The sequence below is a fragment of the Onychostruthus taczanowskii genome, unplaced genomic scaffold (genome assembly GCF_017590055.1).
Source record: "Onychostruthus taczanowskii isolate IOZ18803 unplaced genomic scaffold, ASM1759005v1 scaffold8, whole genome shotgun sequence".
Lineage (NCBI taxonomy): Eukaryota > Metazoa > Chordata > Aves > Passeriformes > Passeridae > Onychostruthus > Onychostruthus taczanowskii.
The window spans coordinates 10955975-10978874 of NW_024505892.1; the positions used below are offsets into that span (position 1 = coordinate 10955975).

Below are 22900 nucleotides of genomic sequence, written 5' to 3' on the forward strand. Positions count from 1 at the left end.
ACGATTGTAGCAAATGCAGTGCTCAGCAGGAATTATGCACTTCTGAAGAGCTTCAGGTTTTTCGTGCATTCAGTGACACAACCTTTTCATTCACCTGGTTTACTAAGTGGAAACTTCTACTTGTGAACAAACGTGGAGGTTTTCATTAATTTTTAAATTGTAGTTTGTTCTTTATATTCTGAATTAATCTGTTGGTTGCTTCCTTTTAAGTAAAACCATTCAGGTTTAAAATGCAGTTTTGGCTGATCCAGAAGGAGAGGGCTGTTGTTAACTGCCTTGATCTACTGACTCCTCACCTTGGCTAGTTTTCTCAAACTTTTCTTTACTGCCTTCCTGTGGGAGCAACCTGCATTTCTGGCACTGAAATGGAGCTGTTGTAGCCTGACTTGATGTCACAAAGCTGAGGCAGGCGAGATATGAAGCTTTCCTCGAAGCTATGTGATAAAGTCCAGCATTAAAGATATTCCTGGAGGATGCTGAAGCAGTTAAGAGAAGGAAATAATAGCTTGTTGAGCTTGGTTTCCTTTGGCATAGTTTTATTTTGGTTTGGGTTTCTGTGGCACTGGAGAAACAAAAACAGGTTCAGCATTTGACCAAGGTTGAAGAAAGTTGCTGCCATGGATTTTCATGCTCATGATGTCAACAGCATCAGTTGGTCATCATGCTGCAGACCAATCCAGGCTTCCCTAGCAGCAAACCTCTCTCAGAAGAAGAGGTTATTTGAAGATGTCTGGAGACATAAGACAGCAAGTTGCAAAGCCTGATTCAGGTGGATTTTAGTTGTGTCGGATTGCATGCACCAGTGCTTACATTTCTTCACACTGCTTTGTCTCCCATTCTCCTTCAAAGAAGGTGTCTCAAGCAGTTGTCACAGAAAGAAGTGCATCTGCATGTGGAAGAAATGCAGCAGTTTTGACCAGCAAGATAAAAAGCTGGCAAAAAGTAGATAATTGTATCTTCTTTTAAGTTTACATAAAAAATGTACCAATACAGAATGGTGCCTCAGAAACAAAGGGCTGGATTTGGTACCTAGCCAACCTGATGATGCAAGATGTTGCTATTTGTAACATCTCTGAAGTCATTGCATCTTGTGGGGTTAGTGCAGAGCCACATCTGCTGCAGGAGGAGTGCCTGGGCAAGGTCGCTACAATAGTGGGAACATTCTCTTCTGAGAGAGTTCAAAGCCTGACTTTGAAATATAGTACATATAAAATATACATATAATGTGTGTTTATATGCTCTCAGCTGCTCTCCCTTGCTGAAATGGCTGTAGCAGATGACAATGATTTTAAGAAAAGCAGGGAGCTCTGTCTGATGAGGAAATGTTCAATGCAATGAAAATCAAGTGTCACTGAAGTGTGGAAACTGGGGAGTGAAATAGTATCCTCCTTTGCCTTCGTTCTCTCCCTTACCAAGGCAAGGTCAACCAAAACCTGCCATTTGGATTATTGTGTTTGTTCACAATAACCAAAGATACTTATAAATTCTTTCAGAATGATGCAGTGTAGGCCTTCAAAATAAATTTTCGGTGCTTCAGAGGAAATATTTAAGATATATGTTTATACTTATGGTTCTGGTAGAAATATTTGTGATGTACGATGGGAACTTCTCGTGTGTGAAAAGAGTGTAAAGTGTGTGTGTTTATTCAAGAAACTGCAAAACCTCCAATCTCCATCCATGATGCAGCCAGTAACATTTATGCCTTTAATTGCACATTCAGATTTAAATGTTTCACAATGTCTAGAAATTTATAAATATTTGCTGCAAATGCATGTCGAGTTTATTCCTGATACGCTAAAGACCAAACTTCTTGTTCTGAGCAGGAAAAATGCAACTGAAATGCACCTTTTTATCTCTACAGATAGTTTATGGCTCTTTAAAAAGTTGCTAACTTCAAAGTCTTTTTTGTTCCTTCTAAATGCAAGCAAATATGGCTAAGTGTCTCATCCATTATAAACCTTGTATGCTGAAATATTGCAGTTTGATTAACAGATCACGACACCCGAAAATAGGATGAAGACTTTTATTTTTTCATAAATTCCATTTACTTCTATATGGAGACTATTCTTTTATCTTTTTCTTTTCATTCTTGATTTTTATTTTCTTTGTCTGTGTTTTGCTTGCTATAGGGCTCGTTTTAAGACAGTGTGGTGGCAGAGCCACAAGTTATCATGGAGTAATTGATTCTTGGGCATCACTGCCTGTAAACAGGATTTTAGTGTGCTAAATAATATGTCGCAGGATCTGTTAACTCAAACTGCCTCCACTCATTGCCAGCTGAGATCATGTAAATGAATGCAGCTTGTTCTTGACCTAGGAGCTAAGTTTAGTGTTCAGGGTAACCTAATCGTGTGTTCAGGCATGTAGAGGGCATATTCACAGACAAAATATGAAATTACAGCTGCAGTTTTTTAGAATCTATGTCTGTGTGTGTGTGTATGTTTCCGTATCTTGTTCTAAATGCTCCAGTGTTGTGGCTTTTAGCCAGATAATTCTGGAAAATTGTTCACTTTAAAAATGCAAGATGAGGAAGAATAAAAAGTGAGAAAATTATGAAATAAAATTCTGCCTTTAACAAGAAGTGTGTTGGATTTTGAATGCTGGAAAATTTAAAATCAGTACTTTTCTCCTGACAGTAATAGATGTTCTCTGATGAACTAACTACCTTTTCAGTAAAGTAAAAATGGAGGAAAACAAAAATGTATTGTATTTCTTTTTACTGTGTCCCTTGGGCTGCAAGGTGTTTAAAAGCTAAGAAAAAAGGAAAATAAAAATTAGAGGAAAGATACAGGGAAGGATAAGAGGGGAAAATACCACTGTGTTGCTGCCCTGAACTGTTTGATAGTCCACGGTAAAGTCATAGGTGAGACAATTGTAATGTATTGGTCATGTCATTACACAGCTCCTGATTGGGATTGTTTTGTATGAGTCTGTAGTGGATTATGAGAGTTTGTAGTGGAGGATTCCTCAGTCTGTTCCTGTCTTTGTTCAGTCATTTTAGCTTCACAGTAATCTCTGTGCTTTTGTATGTGGAAGCTCCAGTCCCAACCCAAGGATGCCCTGCAACATTGTCATAACCTCATCTCGCTGAGGTGACAGCAGTTGCAGCACTTCTGTGCTCAGAAACACATTTCTGACAATTGTAATCTATTGGGAGATGTACATAGGTGGGAACTCAGTTGCCCATGGCCTCCATACCTGCCTTTGCAGGTTTCCATGTGGATCGCACAAATTATGAACTCATTAAAATCTTTGAATCTGCTGATACCTATGAGTTGAAAGTAGGAAGTTTGAAAGAGAATTTTCACATACCCAGTAAAGTTCTTGCTGGAGGCACAGTGGCTGTGTGGCTGTGAGGAGGTTACAGCTGGTGCAGTGTATGTCTCCCTGTTTGTTTATTTTCTTTTTGGGAGACCTCGTGCAGCTTTCCCACAGAAACAGCTCTACTGCAAGCTAATGCGATGTATAACAAACAAACAAAAAGTCTGCATATTCTTATCTTTGTTTTGATATACAAAGAGAGATGGCTTTCCAATATTATGGAAAACTTACTTTGCCAAGGAGCTGATGGCTGCTTGGTAGGTGGCGAAGTTTAAGGCAGAAAATTATTGTGGGGTTTCTGTGTTTTGATTGAAAACATACTAAAGAAATTTGAAGAATAATGCAAATGGCTGTAAAGTCTCTTGAAGTTCATTAAAATTTATTGCATTTTAAAGGAGGTTTTTCCTTAATTTGCATAAGGTTAAAGGACAGCATTGCACAATTGGGCTAAAGTTAGCCACTGGCAGTTGTAATTTTATACCCATGTGAGCAAGTGACCTAAGCTGCGAGAGTGTAGGCTCAGTAGTGTAGCCAGCAAAAACAGCTCAATGTCCACAAAACAGATTAAGTGGTTTATTTTATTTATAAAACCCAATCAAAGTAGAGCAGGTACAAAAGGGGAGATATTTAAAATCAGCTTTCGAAGGAAGATTAATAGAATAGAATTTTCTTTTAATTTCAGGTGCTTTCTTTTTCTTTTTAACTAATGTTTATGCCTGAGGTTTTGGTAACTGTTGAAACTAATAAATGATTTGTTCAGCTCTTGAGCTTTCCTGCCAGTTTAATCAAAGAACAGTGGTGTGTTTCCCTTTTTGCTTTCTGGAAAAAGGTCTGTCTCATAGAAAACTCTCAGTGCTTTCTGGTTCATATTACAGTGTCATGTTAGAATAGGCCAGTCAAGTTGCCAGAGCATTTTAATAATGTGACGCTTGACTGTGTGTTGTTTTCTTCTGTGACAAGTAGATTTTATTCTTTATGCTTCCAGCATGCATTCTGGTTATGCATTTGTCAATTGCAATTTTGTTTCCTTTGTTGAATAGGAGGCTGCATCTTTGATTTTTGCTGGTTTCATAATTTTTCTGTTAGTGCAGCCATCGAGTGCACTGAGTTTTCTGGGTCTGTGGAAAGTTCTTTACTGGCAACTTCCAGTAAACAATTATAGGTGTCTCTTTCATAGTAGAATAATTTTCTTTTGGGTGTTTTGTTACTGTTTTTTCTTTTTATATTGTTGTTATTTTTAAATAATTAATAGCTCCATAAGTTGTTACCTTGTTAAGTCTTTGAACACGGTAATGCCTCAGGATTACTTATATATGCTTTAAATCTGGCTTTAATGCACAGGAATAAGAGGATCAAGTAAATGAGATTAGGACAATAGACAAAAGTGAATGAGATAGCAGGAGAACAAGGGGTAAGGAGAAACCATGCTAAGAATTATTTGAATGGGTTTGGGGAAACCAGTGTTAGAACAGTAGTCAGAAGGTGAAACAGGTAGTAAAAATGAGTTAACCTGGCTGTGGTGCTCTGAAGGAAACTCATTTGTTCTAAAGTGAGGATCCTGGGACAAAAAGGAGGTGAGAAAAAGAGTGGTAGGAAAAAAGGAAGCTATCTGTGTGGCTGCTGTAAAACCCTGAGGGCTCCCTGTCCTGACAATGTAGATATTTAAAGTACCCTTTCTTCTAGGAACTGCAAACTTTGAAAGTAAAAAAAATGAAGTAGTATTCTGTGCTTCTGCAGTAGATCAGAAGGAAATCAGAAGGTCTAGTACGGATAAAAAAATGACAGGGACCAAAATTGCTTTTGAGATAAAGGATATGCTCTAAATTTCCCACCTTTTTTTTGGCTCTACATAGATATTTTGCTAGAATTCTGTGAATTCTTTTATAAGTCAAAGTGCCATTCTAGGATAATGAAATAGTCTAGGATAACAAATAGTAAATTACTGATGATGTTTTAGAATCTGATGGTTGGTGAACTCAATGTTATGAAATGTGGGAGAAAATTGCTAAAACCAAGTACCCAAATAAGTGGCCCAGAGTCACATAAGGGTAGTTCAAAGTGAAGAATTCAGGGAAGCTCTTATAGATGTGCTTAACCCCATTGGTTTCACTGAAACTTTAGTTAAAAGACTACTTTTCTGAATTGTATTTTTTTTTCCTAGAACAATATAAAGATGTTGATTTGACTTAATTCTAAACTGCCCACATTTTTCCAGACATATCTATCCAGGGCATCTTTTTTATAGTAAAGCCAAGGATCTGATGATGCTGTAAAGGATAGATTTATGAAAAGTTAATGTTTTAATCTATTTTCTTTTGTGGGTTAAAGAAGTGCTTTTCCCAGTCTGTGAACTGACTGAACTAAGCTGATTCTTACAATTACTCTAATGTTTTTGTGCCATTTGAATTGTGATCTGAAGATAGGAATATCTTGGAAAAATTACTAGTTGGGGAAGGAAGTGTTTCTAATTAGAGCTAGATGTTTCAGCTCAAGTTTTGAAAAGGTCAAGATAAGGGTTCCCCTTCAACTAGATCCATGTGCATGCTTGTATTTCCTTGGGAATGAACACTAGTTTTTAACATCATCTTCACTAAAGTACTTCTCTGCAGGTAGAAAAGGCACCAATGATATGAATGGTTGCTCTTGGCCAAAAAGGAAGATTTGTGTGAGAGTGGTGTGAATGGAAAAAGGACTGGGGCTTTCTTCTTTTGCCAATCAGAAAAAGAAATGCTGCCTCAAAAGAATCACTGAAGTGCCTTTTGGAGCCATGAGATGTGTTCATACATCAAGAAAGAAAAACAGAAAGAGAGGAAGAGCCCTAGCACCCACACACTTTTAACGTGGATCACAAACAAATGTGCTGATGTTGAAAGTAGGGAGAGGATCATTTAAACTGAGGTGTCTCTCATTCACTGAAGGCCGATGAAATTTTCTACTTGCAAAATCAGCTGTCATTGTCCCTTTATTAAAGGGGCAAGAATAGAGTCTTCTCTAGGGACAAGAATAGAGTGGAGGTTAGAGTCTCTGATTTGAGTTTGCAGGTATTTTTAGAATTCTGGCCTGTTTCAGTCATGGTCTAAATATGGGAGCTGTAGCATGAGGCTTTTGAGCTTTTGTGTGGACTATAATAGTCATTGTCCCCTATTGCCCTTAAATCTCAGAAACAAAAGTGTACAGTAAATCATGTTCAATTGAATATAGTGGATTTTGTGTCCTGTTTCATTTAAAAAGCAGTTGATCTGTCATTGTTGAGGGTTATGGTGACGTGGAAGCTGGAGAGACACAGCTGAGTTCTACAAAAAAGTGTTGGTTATTTAACTTAAAATGTTCTATTATTTCATTCAAAGTTTGAACAATGGGAATAAAAGATTTCATGCATTACTGCAGAAAAATATTAATACATGCTTATAGTATTATGATGGATGGATTGTTAATGAAACTGGTGAGACTTTTGTGCTGTAATAAAAATGTCTAAATTCAATATATTCTTTTTAGAACTTTTGCCAAAATAATCTTCTCTTTTTCTGCTATCATAGTAAATTGCTTAAATAGAAGACACATGTATATTAGCATTCCAGCTTGAGCTAGGGGCTAACATTGTGGCAGTATTTTTGTGAAGATAAAGTAATCTTATTGAAATTTGCTGTACAAATATTCTTCATTGAAATCAAAAGCTCTAAGTTCTGATATCCTTAGCCAGGCTGACATCAGCAAAGAATTTGATTAATCTTTTTTCTTGTTTTGCTAGAATAACCCCTACACCCCTAGGAGAGGGGAAAAGCACAGTCACAGTTGGTCTTGTTCAGGCGCTTACTGCACACCTTAACATTAATTCCTTTGCTTGTCTGAGACAACCTTCTCAAGGACCTACTTTTGGAGTGAAAGGTACATAATATTTGCAGAACCTATGATCTTTTTCAGATTAAAAGGAAAACTGCTTTTCTGCCTTTTTAAATTTATTTCTTCTTTCTTAATTTCTTAATTGCTTCACTCAGTGGATTGTCCCAGTAGTAGCATATTTGATTTTTTAATACATATTTTACTAATAGATTAAGGTTTCTTGCACATGACTTCCTGTGCAAGGTTCATACCTATGTTCCTGCACTTAACATGTACTGATAATGCAGATAAAGCCCGAACATAATGAAAGGCAGAGGAATGTAATTAGCCATGAGGAATTTTGTGTGAGTACACACCCTTCCAGCCACCCCTCTACTTGGGGACTCTTCAAATACATTTCTAAATATTACTGTGTCATTATTCCTTGAGAAAGGGTCCGCGTTGGATATTCACAAGGAATTTAGCAGTTGTGGTTCAGTTGTGTCAGCAGCACATGTTTGGCTAGGTCTGAACCTCTTCTCTCTGTTCTCCTGAGCTGTCGCCTCTAATCGCGGGCTGCTGCCTTTTTGCCTAGAAACCCTGTAAGAGCCTGAGGGCCAGGTAAGAACCAGCCAGATTGCAAGCCCATCTTCCATGCTGATGACAGGAAGTAATGCAATCTCTTTTTTGCCATTTCTCAGCTGAAATTGGTGCCTAACTGGGCAAGCACTCAACATCTGCTCTGCTTTGCTTTGCTGAAGTTTAAGTTAACAAGTTTGGTTTCAGCTGGAAGGCTCCTGGTGCTTCTCAGCTAAGACTGGTGCGTGTGAGTGCTTTAATCCCTCCACTCAACTTGTGCGTAGGCAACAGCAAATTTCTTTGCCTGTACCATGAGAGGTAGAGGGGGAAGAGTGCTCAGGGTGTGAAGGTTTCATTCAGAAGCAGTGCTTGCTTGTGACTGCTTTGTCTTTCCACCCAGCAGCTGCATGTGCATGACTGTGTCCTAAATCTGGGCAGGAGCAGAGGGTGGCCCTTACACAGCCAGAGCCTGCACCACCCATCACATGTAGGCTTTCATTTCAGAGCAAGGATTCCCTTTTTTCTACCTGCTGAAAAACAAAAGAAAAAAGCCAGCAAGATTAAGGAAATCATGGTTATTTGGATGCATCACGGATCTTCTAATAGAAATCAAAATGCCAAAAATGTGTCATCATTGCTGTGTGTTTCACTTTGTGTGTTTAAAGATCGTTGTTTTTTTCCAAAACTGATATGACCATGTGCTTCCCTGTGCAGGTGGAGCAGCTGGAGGTGGATATGCTCAAGTGATCCCCATGGAGGAGGTGAGACAGCCTCAGCTTGCAGTCTGTGGGATGGCTTAATGGGCATGATGGCATTCATGGTTGAAGACTGACTTGATGATCTTGGAGGTTTTGTCTGACCCTAATGATTCTATGATGTTCGCAGTGCTTGTTTGGAAATGTGTGTCAGTTTCACCCCAAGAGAGTCTAATTTAGAGCTCAGCAAAACCTCTCTGTGTCTAGAACTGGTGAGGAACCATCTTGACTGTGCACAGCTCGTCCAAGCAGAGCCCTAATGTCAGCCCTGAAGTGCCATTAAAACTGACCTTCCAACTCCTTCTGTCAGACACATAAAAAATACTGTGTAACACAAGTCTTAATTTGAGATGCTCATTTCAGAGTTTTCACACAACTTAGTTAAATTTTGTATCAGCAAAGTTCATGCCTGTGAGGTTAGGGGCTGTGGTCCTGCAGCTAACAGAAAGCTGGCCTATGGCCCCAAAGCCAGGATGCATGCTGTGCTCTGGGGCACATTCTGCAGTAATCCACACCTCTGGTCCAGGTCAGTTAGTGGTTAGAAATGCTAAACTGATTCTCCATTAATGATTTGGAACTGTAACTCTTTGCTTCTGATTCCTGAATCATTTAGCAAAGAATGAAGATGTTCTTGGCTTTGTTTGGCTACACTTAGAGTAGTTTACCATGTACTCAGATGAAAACAAGTCCTTCATATGGCCCAGTGTATTTTCACCTGGAATTCTTTAGCCTACCCTGACAGCTGACTAATCAGAGCTGCAGTCTCAAGGAGATAGCAATGATTTGTGCTACTAATTTGTCTTAGTGAATTAAATTAGATATTTTCTTATAAAAAGATCCTGTTGTTTCCCCCTTCTAGTTCAATCTTCATTTGACTGGAGATATTCATGCTATAACTGCTGCAAATAATTTGCTGGCTGCTGCTATTGATGCTAGGATCTTGCATGAGAATACTCAATCTGATAAGGTGAGAATTATTTTCTCCTATTCAGAAGACATTTTTTATTTTCAGTTTTTCGATAAACTGCATTTCAGAGAAAACCATATTGTTTCTCATTTTATATTTTCACCATTTGAACAGTAACTGTTGCTGAAGCCATTTTATGTTCTGCTGGGAAATTTTCCATATACAATGTATTTTTCTGGCAAATAGCTATCATAAGGTAGTCTTTAAGATAAGGATCCCACGGCCAGAACATTGACAACTATTTCTGACTGTACTAAATAGTGTAATAAAGCATGTTTTCCCTACCTATATTCCTATTATTTTCAGTAATTTGAAGACTCATTTCAAAGTTACAAATTGTTATTTCTGATGTGTGGTTGGGTATGATGTACCTTAAGAGGAAGGAGTTATGGGGAAGATAAACTAGATCCTTGTCCCTCTGCTAAATATATTGTGACGTTAAACAAAACTTAACTTGGGGCTTTAAAGAGGAGGGAGATGATCAAAGAAGGAGCCTCTTCTTGTTGTCTGCAGCATTAAAACTGAGTATGGTGGTACTCTTTGCTTGATACATTTGTACACAATGTACATTTAGATCAATGTACTTTTAGGCCACTTTGGAAATTATAATTGTAGTTTAAATACTTTGGATCTTGATTAGTTTTAAAAGGTTCCCAGTTTCAGAATTTTTTTTTTTTTTGGTGAAGCAGAGAAAACCAATAATTTCTGGCGATTGGATTTTAGACTGTTGAATCATAGACATGGCTCAGAAGCCTGCTGCCTTCTCAGAATTGTTTTTTAAGTCTCTAATCAGAAGTCCACAACATATGTGGTTAGGAAGTTTTTACTGAAATTAGGTGGAATAAATTAAAAAAAGCATTAGCTTTCTATAACTTTCCCCTTCAACTTCTTGTGTGGTTTTTCTAGTCTTTGTATAACAGGCTGGTTCCAGTAGTTAATGGCATGAGAGGATTTTCTGCTATTCAGCTTGCCCGTCTGAGAGTAAGTTGTTAATTCAGTCTCTCCTCTATTATGGTGTCTCTTCATGAAATGTATTCTCTTACACAACTTGTTTAAAATTACTTGATGTATGAGACTAAGTTTGTATAAACCCTCATAAATTTATCAAGTCTAGACTTTTTTTCTGAAAGCATCATCCTTGGAGTAATAGGATCTGGGTCTGATATTATTTTTATAACTAACATTTTTGCTATTCTTTTCTCCTGAAATAAACCAGTGATGTTTTTAAATGCTGTGTCTTTTCTGATGAAATATTAAAGTCAGAGTTTTTTAAATACTTTTCCAATTATGGTATAGTCACATTTGAAAGCTCACATTATTTGGTTTTGCAGTGTTTTCTGATTTTGAAAGTTTAATGTAGTATATACTTCTGGGGTTTTATTGATGTCAGTTTGACAGTGCTCTTCCTTCAAGGGGTACATTTGCATGCTCAGTGTATTTTTGCATCCCATCTTGCTCCCTGAATCCTTCCAGAGGAGCTTCCTGTGCAATTCACGCATGTATGACATGCCTGGATTTGAGAGTGCTGTTCTGATAAAAACCTAGAGAGGAGCACATCCCACTAGTGTAGGAGGAAGAGAGTATGAACCTCTCAAATATCACCCCTAAGGACAGCTCCAGTTCTTCTGTGGCCAGTTCTGTGTTTGTTGTTGGCTTGTGAGTCCTGACTGATTTTTTCAGTCATGGGATGGCAGTGGGCAGTGCCACGTGCACACTTGGAATTTTGGGGGTGGAAAGAGGGATAGAGGTAGCGACAGCTTCTGTTTTGGTGGGGGGTAAAAGAGTCCTCGTAACATTTTAAGCTTTTGTGTTGCTCAGTTGAATGCTAGTCAACTAAAATCAGGATGATACCTGCTTGACTCTAAGGCAGAGTCAGGCTCAGAGATTGTTCCATCAGAATTTTGGGATATTTTCAGTTTGTTCTTGTTTACACTGTTACAGATAGCAGGTTAGGGAAAGAGGGGGAGTGTTTGCCTTATTCATGATATACCAACTATCTCTATATTTGAAATGGATTTTTCTCTTCACATGAGCTGCAACTGAGTAAATAAAAGTTTGGCTTTATAACATTCAAATACGTGAATCATAATTTCCAGTATAATTGAATTCTTTTGCTGTGAATTATTCTCAGTGTAATGATTCCTTATAGCTAACAAGATGTTAATTGTAAAGAAACCACAGTGGGATTAGGTTGCATTTTTCTTAAAACAGCATTACTAAGATTGAAATGCCTCACATAGGTGGGTTGATAAACCAGAGCAGCACGCTATTTGAAACAAATGAACCATTTCATTGCACTTCTTGAACTTTTTGTATGTAGAGGCTGGGAATAAACAAGACTGATCCTGAGACTTTAACAGAAGAGGAGATCAGCAAATTTGTGCGCCTTGATATTGACCCATCCACCATAACATGGCAAAGAGGTATGTAGCCAGAAAGCCTCACTTTATCTTGGATTTCATCATAACTTATCTCCTAATTTGCTTAATTTCACCTGAATCAGAGCTGTTTCTGCTCTGACAGCAAGAATAACCAGTTTGCAAGTGGGAAGTATGGGTTCATAACAAATGCAAGTGCAGCATCTTGCTCTAAACTTGGTCAAGGATCTGCAATAACTCAAGACACTTTGCTAAAATTCTGAAAGATAGGTTTTTTGGCAGATTAAAGACATCCCCAGTCACTCTCACATTAGGTTATGTCTCTTCAGACATGTGAAAGTGTCTTTTCTGTGTATTTTGCAAATCTTACCCATTCTTTTCTTAACTGTGTCTGTTATGATTCTAGATTATTTGCATTTATTCTTCTTGATTTTGATCCCTCATCCTCCCAAGCTCAGGGGCCTTGGTAGCTCAAGAGACTTAAGAGGCTTAAGTGATTATGTGTTTTTGTGATTTTTGAAGTCTCCTGAATTGTTTGCTTCATTTGGAAAAAGAGATGAAAGATGTGGTGCTGTTGCCAAGCAAACTGATACCCACTCTGATACCCTTAGACAACTCCCCTCTGCTTTTTCCAGTTCTAGTGCTGGGTCATATTTCAGTGTTTACTTCAATTTCTATACCCATCTTTTTCTTCTTTAGGGAAGTAAACTCTGCATGAAGTTCTGAGCTAAATACCACTGGATTTCATTTTCTTTCTTATTTCTCAAACACTGAAGTTATCGCTGTTAAATGGAATGTGTTCTGATGCTTAGAAAAAAGGGTGAATCTATTGAGAAGGGAGGAGGCTTGGCCGTGCTTTAGTGTGCCCTTTGTGTGCATGTCATCTCAGGCTTGGGATCGGGATATTTTTCTCAAGATAATTCTGGGGATGTGGCGTAAGATGTTTTTTATTAGTCATACAGTGTGTCTGGAAGAGACCTGTGTTAGGATAAAGAAGTAATATAAATGTTTAGTGTAATATGACTCCTCTTTTTTATCAGCATGGGTTTGGGAGAAGGCAACATTGCTCAACAGCTGTTAACCTCAAGGGAGTTATTTAATTAATCTCAAACAATGTTAGTGAAATTTCTATTCCACACAGCTCTATATGATGTACATACCTTAAACATTTTAGAAAAAAACCCTGAATTTAGGAATGGTTTAGATAACTTGGAAAATGTTTTATTTAGGAATGTTACTGCAGTCCATATGTCTATGAAGCTTGTTACATACCAGGGAATTTGTAGGGGGAAAAGAGCTAACCTATCTGATCTTCTGGAAATTAATTTTAGTCAGGACCTGTTTCCATAGAAGTATCACAAACTTTCAGTTCATTGTCAGCTTACACTAACTTGAAAACATGCAATATACTGAAAAGTGGGAAAGCCTCCTCCTTCTTTGTCTTTCCCTGATAGTCAGATTCTGTTTACATCTCTAGAGGATAAGGAAGTGGATACATTAAACCTAACACTTATTTGAACCTAAACCTTAGTGAAAGGTTTACTTTGGGTAAAGGAAGAGGGAAGATTTGGAGAAGGAAAATTTGTTTTTCTGGCAAAACCAGTTATTTCTTATTTTATTACTACTTAGTGCAGCTATTGGAATCTTCTTGGAGAGTGAGTGGCCGCAGTGAGAATTGGTCACAGTGACCACAGTAAGTATATCTCAGTGACCTGGAGTTGCAGGAGCAGTTACAATTTCATGGTGAGGGTGTTTAGGTTACATGATTTCACGAGGAAGATCCAGATAAAAAATCAGCTCATTGGCTGTCCAGGCTGGTGGGAAGGTAAGTTCCTGCCCTTAGGAGTGCCTTTGTAGACAGGGAAGACATTTAGGTCTGCTTAAGCCATGTTGTGAAGCTGAGCTTCTGAGGAAGAGAAGGGAGAATTCTGAGCTGGAGAGATCAGCTTGCCATATGTCTTCACTGTGCCATATGGCAACACAGCTTGGTGCAAGGCTACAGCTTCCAAGTACCAGGCTCTGTTCTGCAATTCCTGCCAGTAGTGTAGTATTTTAGAGTATGACTGTGTATATACAGAAGCCAAAATGAGTTGGCCAAATCTGTGTTGCACCATCCCTTAAATGGGATTCCTGAAGAAATTAGGGGCCTAAAGACCGAGCAGAGGGAAAAAGATATGTGTGGTATTTACAACAGCACCAAGAGAATTGCCCAAGAAGGGGGAAAGTGACTTAAATCTTGTTTTTTTCCCAGCTCACTCACAACCCTGAACTGAGGTTTAATTAACATTCAAAGTCCCTTTTGTTGTTGCATAATTATGTCATCTTTTTCTGTACAGACAGAATCTTTTTTTTAATTTCCAAAAGCTGCAGGAAAAGTGGAAGGAGCTCACTTACCTTGAGTGGTGATATTTTCTCTGGAGGTTCCTGGATTCTCCACTTATAAATGAACAGGACTCAAATCTACCAGAAGATTGAGTTATCTGAGCTGAACTTATCAAGAGTACCTTGCACCCTTTATTTTAGGTTTGGTGCAAACTTAAGCATTTTAGGACTACAGAGCCTGTAATAAAAAGATAGTCTGTTTTTTCATTCTGTAGGAATGTCCCGTTATCCTATCACTGCATGCCCTTGTAAAAAGTCCCTCTTGGGACCCTTTAGGTACTGGGAGATGCTACAATGTCTCCCAAGATCCTTCTCTTCCCTAGGCTGAACAGCCCCAGCTCTCAGCCCGTCTTCGTAACAGGTGCTCCGTGGGCAGGTGATCATAACAGGTGATCATCCTCATGCTGGGCAGCTGGATGTGGAGTCAGTAACTGTGATGTGTGTGAAAGACACCTGTCTGGAAGAACCAATCTGACAGCGTAATCATCCTTTAGAATGGTCAGAGGAGCTGACCAAGTCTAACCAACATCATGCAGTCTTAAAATCAATTCGTAACAAGTCAGCGGCGAAGCAGACGATTTGAAGTAGATCTGGTGCTTTGTATCTACAAAGACTGATTTTTCCTCATGTAGAAAAAATACTATCTACATGAGATAAAGTACGTTAGAATACTAAGATCAAGTATGTTAGAATACTAAGAATGTGTTAGCCTCAAATGCTGCTCAGATAAACAGTATTTGAGTTGTTTTGACCTTCAGTATCAGCTAGAAGGGAGCGACCAAGTCAGTGGCAGTGCTGCTATGCAGAAGTGGGGCCATCTGGTTACGCTGTTGGAGCAGTTGAATCTCGTATGTGTAACAACAGGTATGCCTGGAAAAACCCTGAGTCCTTGTTAACATGTTTTGCTTTTGTTATTCCCTTATTTCAGTGGTGGATACAAATGACAGATTCCTGCGCAAAATAACAGTTGGGCAGGCAAACACGGAGAAGGGATTTGTCCGTCAGGTATGTAAAGGCATTAATAAATCACATTCTGGACAGTTTGACTTAGAGGCTGAGAGGGCTTCTGCAGTTCTTGCAGCATATTTGAATTGCAATAGTTATGTCTGTTGCTGTTGTATAGTAATCTTGCAGTGAAACTGGTCATGTTAATGAGTAACTGAATCTGAATTTTCAGAAGCAGAAACCAGTACATATTCTACAATGTGTTGAAAGCACTTAAAGAATTGCATGTGTTGGGAGGATTAACATTGTCCTATTACAAGATGCCTTTATGCCCTCATAAAGTTAATTTGTATGGCTTTTTTTTTTTTTTTTTTTAATCTCTGTAACAATTTATGTAGGACATATGTAATTTAAATTACATTTTAAAAAATGTTTAAAAATTATCTTTTTATTCAGAGTTCTCATTTCTCTGTCCTGCATCTCAGCTTTGGAATGTGAACTGTAAGAACTTTGAGCATGTGCTTGCTTTTGCTATGTGGGTTTGAAGGGATAGTTCAGCAGATGAGTATGTGTGTACTTTTCACTGGTGTAAAAAGCTAACCTGCGTTACTGAATGAGAGATTATGGAAGTTTATTAAAGAACTTACTGAAATTGAAATTTCAGACTTATTGAAATTGAAAGCCAGACTTTCCCAACACCACCTGAACAAGTGTTCCCAGTGTAATGTAGGTAAATGAATTTTGAAAACAGCCCAGCATGGAACAGCAGCGTCAGGACGAGTAAATTCATTGTGTGATGTGGAGTGGCTCTTAATTTGATGAAGATCTTGTAATTTAACATTCTGGATTGTGAAATTCATGAGGTTCTGACTATTTTGATGTGAACATCTCTTGTGGTAGAGATAAGGCTTTCACATTTTTGGAAATCCTAGTTTTAATTTTTCTTTACCATTTCTTCAACATTTTCTTTTACCTATGCCTAAATAAAAAGACCAAAACATAATGCTGTATTTTTTGCAGCAGGTAAAGCAAATGCAAATTGAAGAGAAGAACTTCAAAGAGAAATCATGAAATCAGTTAAGCAGTTTGGGTTGGAAGGGATCTCAAAGATCATCTAGTTCCAACCCCTCTGCCCTAAGCAGAGATGCCTTCCACTAAAATGCTCACTTACTTTGGTTTTGAATGCACAAAATAGAAATTTTTCTGTCTGCAGCTCACAGGAAATTCAATATTAGCTAATAGTAATTTCTGATAATGGGCTGGGACTGCAATATATTATATTTGGTGTGAGTTCCTTCAACACTTGAGACCTTTTCATATGTTTAGATTTGTTTCAGTGACTCAATATGATTATTAGTCTTAAGCTGGTTTATGTCAGCCTTATTGTGTAGTGTTTTACCGCTGTCATTGTACTATTGAGTTAAATGTGGCTTATTTTATTATAGAGTATTACTTGACAATATCGCTGTCAAATGTTCCTTCTGTACTTTTTCAGGTAAAATTAATGCTTTCTGTATTGAGGTGTTGGACTGATGCATATCCATTCACATTTTAACATGGACTTAGTGACTCAAGAAATAGAGTTAGCAGTTAGGAAAACTCATTTCAGAGCCTAGCTAGAGATCCAGAGAAAACAGGACTTCCTGGTTAACAGATGCATTTTATAAATACTTGGAGTGATGTTCTAGCACTCTTAAAATCAATGACACCTGTGTGAAATGGCAGAGCACAGCAGGCACAAAAGTCTGCGTTTTAATGAACAGAGATGCTGTGGTTTCTGAAGAGTATTACATGACTGATGCCCTTGATCCTGCAATTGAATCCATGTGGGTGGATCCTTTCATCAATAAAAAACTGACTTTGCAGCTAAGACTTCTGTCAGCACTTCATAGGTGTATAAAGTTTATTTAGAGTTAAAATAGCACCTGCTACTGCAATCTTTTGTGCCTGTTTCTTCAATTAAATTTTATGTCACTCTTTGAGCATCTACCTAGAATGTTTTTCCTGTCCTTTTGGGTTTATGTAGAAACAATGATAAAAACTTTTTTGGTGGGTCTTCCGATAAACATTCTGATAAATCAGAAGTATTTCACCATAGGGGTTAGACATAGATTTTTCAGGCCTATTTCTTCTCTTACATATGCTGCAATGACTTACTGAGGACATTCTCAAATTCAGAAAAGATAGTGGAATCCATGTCATCACAATGCTAACAAAGTTCATTGCATTTAGAACTGCCTCCAAAGAATACAGAAAATCTGTTTTGTAATTTCACCATTTCACTTGAATCACTATGCTGAAAATCCCAGTTACAGAATTATTTTTCTTTTCCGTGGAATGTAGGACTCTCTGCCTATGTCCACAGCAGAAAAGTGCTCAGGTGTCTTCAGAAGTTTTGAGTAAACAAGTGGGTACATAGAGGTCAGCCTGAATAGGGCTGCTCTGGGCTGTAGCTGTCAAAAGCTAAAAGCAGAAACATGGGTTAAAAAAGGGCAGAAGCTCTTAAAGTACTGGGCAAATGCACAAGAGTGGTATGTTCTCTGTAGATGCTTCTTAAAGACAAAGCTATCAATTTGAACAGATTCCTCTGGTATTAGTATGGGATGCATCTGCCAGAGGTCTGATAGAGACAGTCCTGGGCTTTTTTCTTACGTAGATAGCAGTAGGATGTCAGTTCCTAAACTTTATGTAGACTTTAATTGCTGGAGATGGAGAGATTGCTAAAGAAATTGCAGTTCTTGATCACTGCCAACACTGCATTCCTATAACATAATACATTAGTGGCTTTTCTATTCTTCTCTGTTTATGTTCTGGCAACATGTGGCCTGAGCTTTACTAATAGTGCATTAGTACAAGTACTACTAATCTATACTCTTAAAGAAAAGTAAAAACTATTGCTTACATTGTGCTGAAATGCTGTACAGTATGGGTGTGTTTCTACAAGAGCAATAGAACTGATGCCACATGTTCTTGGTGGTTTTTTACTTACATATTTGTTTATTTAATTTAAAAAAAAAGGGCAGAGATATATTTTACGTTTTCGTAGGTCAAATACAAGACTTAACAGCGTAGACTCTAAATTTTGAGCTTAAGTAGAAAAAGAATGATCGAATGTAACAAGAATGTTTTTGAAACCAGAATAAAAAGCTGTTGGAGATCATTACAGAAAAGAAAAAAAAAAATTAAAAACCCTCCACAATGCAGTGTTCCTTTGCTCAGGCCAGTAAAGCTCAAAAGACATCTGGTGATTTCCTGTTTCTGCCACAGAAAGAAAATTCTTGATCCTTCAGGGAGCTTTTCTGAGGATAATGTGAGCCAAGGGGCTAAACAGTCTGCAACACTGGTCCTCAAATAAATGTAGTGTAATGGAGAATATTAATCAGGGAATACAAAGTGTTTGAAGTTCACAGAATCATACAATATCTTGAGTTGAAAGGGATACATCGAAGTTGGACTTGGTCCTGTGCAGGACCATCCCAAGAGTCACACCTTATGCCTGAGAGCATTCTCTAAATTGTTCCTCAACTCTGTCAGGCTTGATTCTGTGATCACTTCCCTGGGACTCTGTGCACAACCACCCTCTGGGTGAAGAATCTTTTTCTAATATCCAGTCTAAACCTCCCCTGACACAACTTCAGGCCATTTTCTCGGGTCCTGTTACAAGAGAAGAGATCAGTGTCTGCCCCTCCTCTTCCTCTCGTGAGGAAACCGTAGGCTGCAGTGAGGTCTCCCCTTGGTCTCCTCTTCTCCAGGCTGAACAGACTAAGTGACCTCAGCTGCTCCTCATATGGTATCCTCTCAAGGTTGTCACCATTTTTGTAGCCCTTCTTTGGATGCTGTCCCATATTTTTGTGTCTTTCTTGTATCATGGCACCAAAACTGCCCCAGGGACTCAAGGTGAGGCCACATCAGTTCAGAGCAGAGCAGGACAATCCCCTCCCTTGCCCATGCTGTGCCTGATGCCCCCCAGGACAGGGTTGACTCTCCTGGCTGCCAGGGCACTGCTGACTCATGTTCAGCTTGCCACTGACCAGGACCCCCAGGTCCCTTTTTGCAGCTCTCCCTTCCTGCAGTTCATAAAGTTACTCTAGTCTTAAGTAATCTCAAAAGCTGTAAGTTACCATTTAGAACTTGTTTGAATTCCAGTGTGAAATTTATCTTTCCTGAGTGTATTCCTGATTATCCCCTGTGAGTATTTCAGCTGGCTTTGATTTGATTCATGATTCTCATTTCTGCTTTACAGGCTCAGTTTGATATTGCTGTTGCAAGTGAGATTATGGCCATCTTGGCACTTACCACCAGCCTTCAAGACATGAAAGAAAGACTGGGGAGAATGGTGGTGGCTAATGACAAGAAAGGACAACCAGTAACAGCAGAGGATTTGGTATGTTCAGTGCTGTAGAGACCTGTGAATAACCTCAGACATGTTTGTTTTGCCTCATGAAGCATTAAAAAGGCAGGTACATGCCAAAGATTTTGCTTTGAACAGCACAGTCAGATATCAAAGAAAGATCATCTTCTGGGCCAAAACCTGCTTGAGAATGAGAACAAGATGTAGAACTCATTTCTTCAACTCTGGTAACATCTGGTTCAGAAAGCCTCTGGTCTCCATAACCTACTTGGATCATTTTCTGCAATTCTTAAGGCAAACAAATTCAGTGCTGGAGGGAGTCAAAGTGCGGGCTCTTATTTGAGAGAGCTGGTAATGTTTGCTACTGTGCTTTCAGAGTCTGCTCAGATGTTGCAGTGATAGTTACCACATGAATGCCTGTACCACTGAATCACAATGGAAACAAGCTGTTCTTAATTCAAAGATTGCTGATCGTGCTTGGGACAGGTTATCTGTCATTAGATTTTTATTTTTTTTTTACCTTCACTAGTTGCTGTTTCCTCATTCCCTACTTCAGCTTCTGAAAAAAAAATCAGTTTGTTTTTTCTTTAAATCGCATTCTATGCCTTGTATCTGGGCCGTGACTCATTGAACAGTGGCTGGAAGCTCACATGTGTTGTGCATGGCAGGTTCTGGTGCAGCCAGGAGCTACCAGCTGCTGTTTGTAATCAGCTGCATGCCAGGAGCAGCCCAGTGCCAGCCCATCGGCGATGCTGCCTCTATCACACAGGCTCTGGTTGTTTTGTCCTGTTTCGTGAACATCTGCTCAAATTTACTGAGTAATGAATGAGTAAAGCAATGAGTATCCTGCCCTGTCAGCAAAGATAGCAAATCCACAAGTCAGGAACACTTTCATATCCTTAGTAGATTCCAGTTTAATAAAGAAATGAAAACATTGTATCTAGAGTGCCTGGATTTAAGAATGAAATTAAGATAAGGTTAAAAATTTCTAAGTATAATCATCATTAAAATTCAAAGTAAATCATCTATTCCCAATTATGCAGGAGACATTAAGAAGTACGTTTAATATTCTAGCTCTTGAAGTTTTGCTTTTGCTTTTCAATTGTATAACTTTGTCTTGGCCAAATGGAGGGGAATGGGGAATAAGTTAAATTATAAGGCATATGCAAATACTTGAAAATTATTTAGTGTTAGAATTAAAACTGCATTTGTAGTATGTGATTTTAATTTTGACACTACTTTTATATGAAGGTACTTTTATTTATTAGAACTGCAAAATATTTGACCTGCTAACCACTTAATGCTAATGAGCTTGATGAATGAAAGAAATGGCTTTTCCACTGGGGCAAAAGAATTTTAGAACTTTTCCACTGCGTCCCTAAAATGAAAGTAGTGTTCAGCAAAATGTCTGTTACTAATTCAGTTTTCTTTGGCTTTTTTTAAAACAAACTTCCTATGCTTAGTGTCTCAATCATTTGATAGTTTTGCTTGTACTGAGCATATGTTTCTAGTTGTTCTTTAAAGCAGTGTTTTTTATTATACAAAAAAAAAAAACCAACACAAAAACCCCAACCTGCCCAGAAAGAAAAAAATCATCACAGTCTGAAGGACATGTGTTATGAGCATCTGCAGCTGTGCTGCTGCATTCTTTTCCTTCTGGAGGTTTCCATACTATGCACAGGAAGGACTTGGGTGCATGTCATGATTGGGAAGTGCAGGAACTCCTACCTCTTTTGTTTTGCAGTGTGTTAAAAATGAGTATGAGAACCATGGGAATAAGAGGAATATGATTTCATGTTTAAGGATGTAAAGCACCTCTTTGGAGAGCTCTATTCCTGTGTTCTTAGCAAAACATTCACGAGGTGCTCTGTCCACATGAACTAATTCTTACAGTACATAAGGAGTTACACATTCCTCAGTCTGCTTTAATACTAGGGAGCTTAACAACTGAAATTTATGGAAAGAATGAAATGAATAACCATACTGCACGGATGAAAGTGTACTGTATAGAGTTGAATCCTCTGGAAGCAACAGCAGGAGAAGTATAATCAAAGACCGTGACAAGTCATAATTCATATGTACAAAGAAGTACATATGTTCTGTCATGCAGCATTTTGTTTCCTTTGCTGGTTTCTTCCCACAGGTGGTCAGTCTGTTTGAGCAGCTTGCAACTAAACCTACAGATTCTAGACTTTAAATGCAGTATCCACTCTTCCCCTGCAGCTTGTGCTGCCTGTGTTGATATAATCCAAGGATTATTTCTTGAGAAAATTTTCACACGCATCAAGAGGTTTGATGTGAAGCAATTCTGCTCCTGAATTTCCATCCTCCTTTCAGGTCAGGGTCAGTGAGGAGGTAAAGCTCTATAGTTCAGTAAGGAAAGATCTCAAGGCAGCTGAACAAAGGAAGAACACTGTACCAGATTTTGGAATGCTCTCAATCCAGGTTCAATAATTTTGACTTTTGTTTTTGTCAACAAAATCAAGTTTAAAAGCTTGAATCTATCATAGTCCACTGACATGGAACATCTTAGCCCAAAGAACTGCAATTGCATATGGTTCTAAGAAACTTTAAAGGCACTTTTACCATGAGAAATATCACACAGCCTGAATAATGGGTCAGGTCTACCTATCTTAAAAAAAAAATCTGGGATTCATGTTTATATCCTACACAGACTGAATTTACAAGTTTAACTATTTGATAGTAGTCTTTAGTTCTTTGAAATCTATGTGAACCAAAACCACTAAATCTTTCTCTGTGATTTGTTTCCAGATGTACACACAAAATACTTCACAAAAATACAATTGCTCTTAATTTTGACTTTATATGCAATATATTTATCATAATACAATAGTAAAACCTAAAATACACATTGGCAGATATAAACCACATGCAGGGACAGGCTAGGAATAATAGAAAAAAGATAAATTGAATATTTCATGAATTGAGAAGACTCTTTCCACAAGAGTAATGGATTAAATGTCTATCCTCTGTAATGAAATATGTTGAACTCTTTGCCAAAATGTGGTGCTCATTGTACAGTATTTTGAAGACTTAATTGCTTTTTGGCTTTTACAGTGAGGTAGAATTCTGAGGGACACATACCATATTTTTGTGTGAAGCTAAATCAGAATATATGCCCAAGATCAGTATTTCAGCAGATATGAAAAATATTAAATAAATATGTCACTATTTCTTTTTAACAAGACTTCTTCTCAGCTTACTTGCTGTGCCATACTGTTAGCTTTCAGTAATTCTGGGACCAAAAGAAAAAAATAAATAGCTTCATATTTGCTTATGTAAATGACCTGTCAGCTAGTGAGATTTTGTTCTCGGGTTCATCAGAAACATTGTGTACAGTGTTCACTTCAAACAAAAGGAGTTGCAGTTCTTCTCAGGTTAT

General features: G+C 38.2%; 1 protein-coding gene across 5 annotated transcripts in view; it reads left to right on the forward strand.

Annotated features, from left to right (window-relative positions):
- MTHFD1L (methylenetetrahydrofolate dehydrogenase (NADP+ dependent) 1 like) overlaps positions 1-22900 on the forward strand; it is a 145164-nt gene that overhangs the window by 25059 nt on the left and 97205 nt on the right. For 2 of the 5 annotated variants that reach the window (XM_041423909.1, XM_041423905.1), the window contains 7 exons: positions 7070-7206; positions 8434-8480; positions 9334-9441; positions 10348-10422; positions 11762-11864; positions 15130-15206; positions 19390-19530. In XM_041423909.1, coding sequence (XP_041279843.1) covers positions 7070-7206; positions 8434-8480; positions 9334-9441; positions 10348-10422; positions 11762-11864; positions 15130-15206; positions 19390-19530 — 688 coding nt within the window. Of the gene's footprint in view, positions 1-7069; positions 7207-8433; positions 8481-9333; positions 9442-10347; positions 10423-11761; positions 11865-13448; positions 13513-15129; positions 15207-19389; positions 19531-22900 lie in introns of those variants that run through there. The other 3 variants (XM_041423907.1, XM_041423906.1, XM_041423908.1) reach the window with 2 other exon arrangements.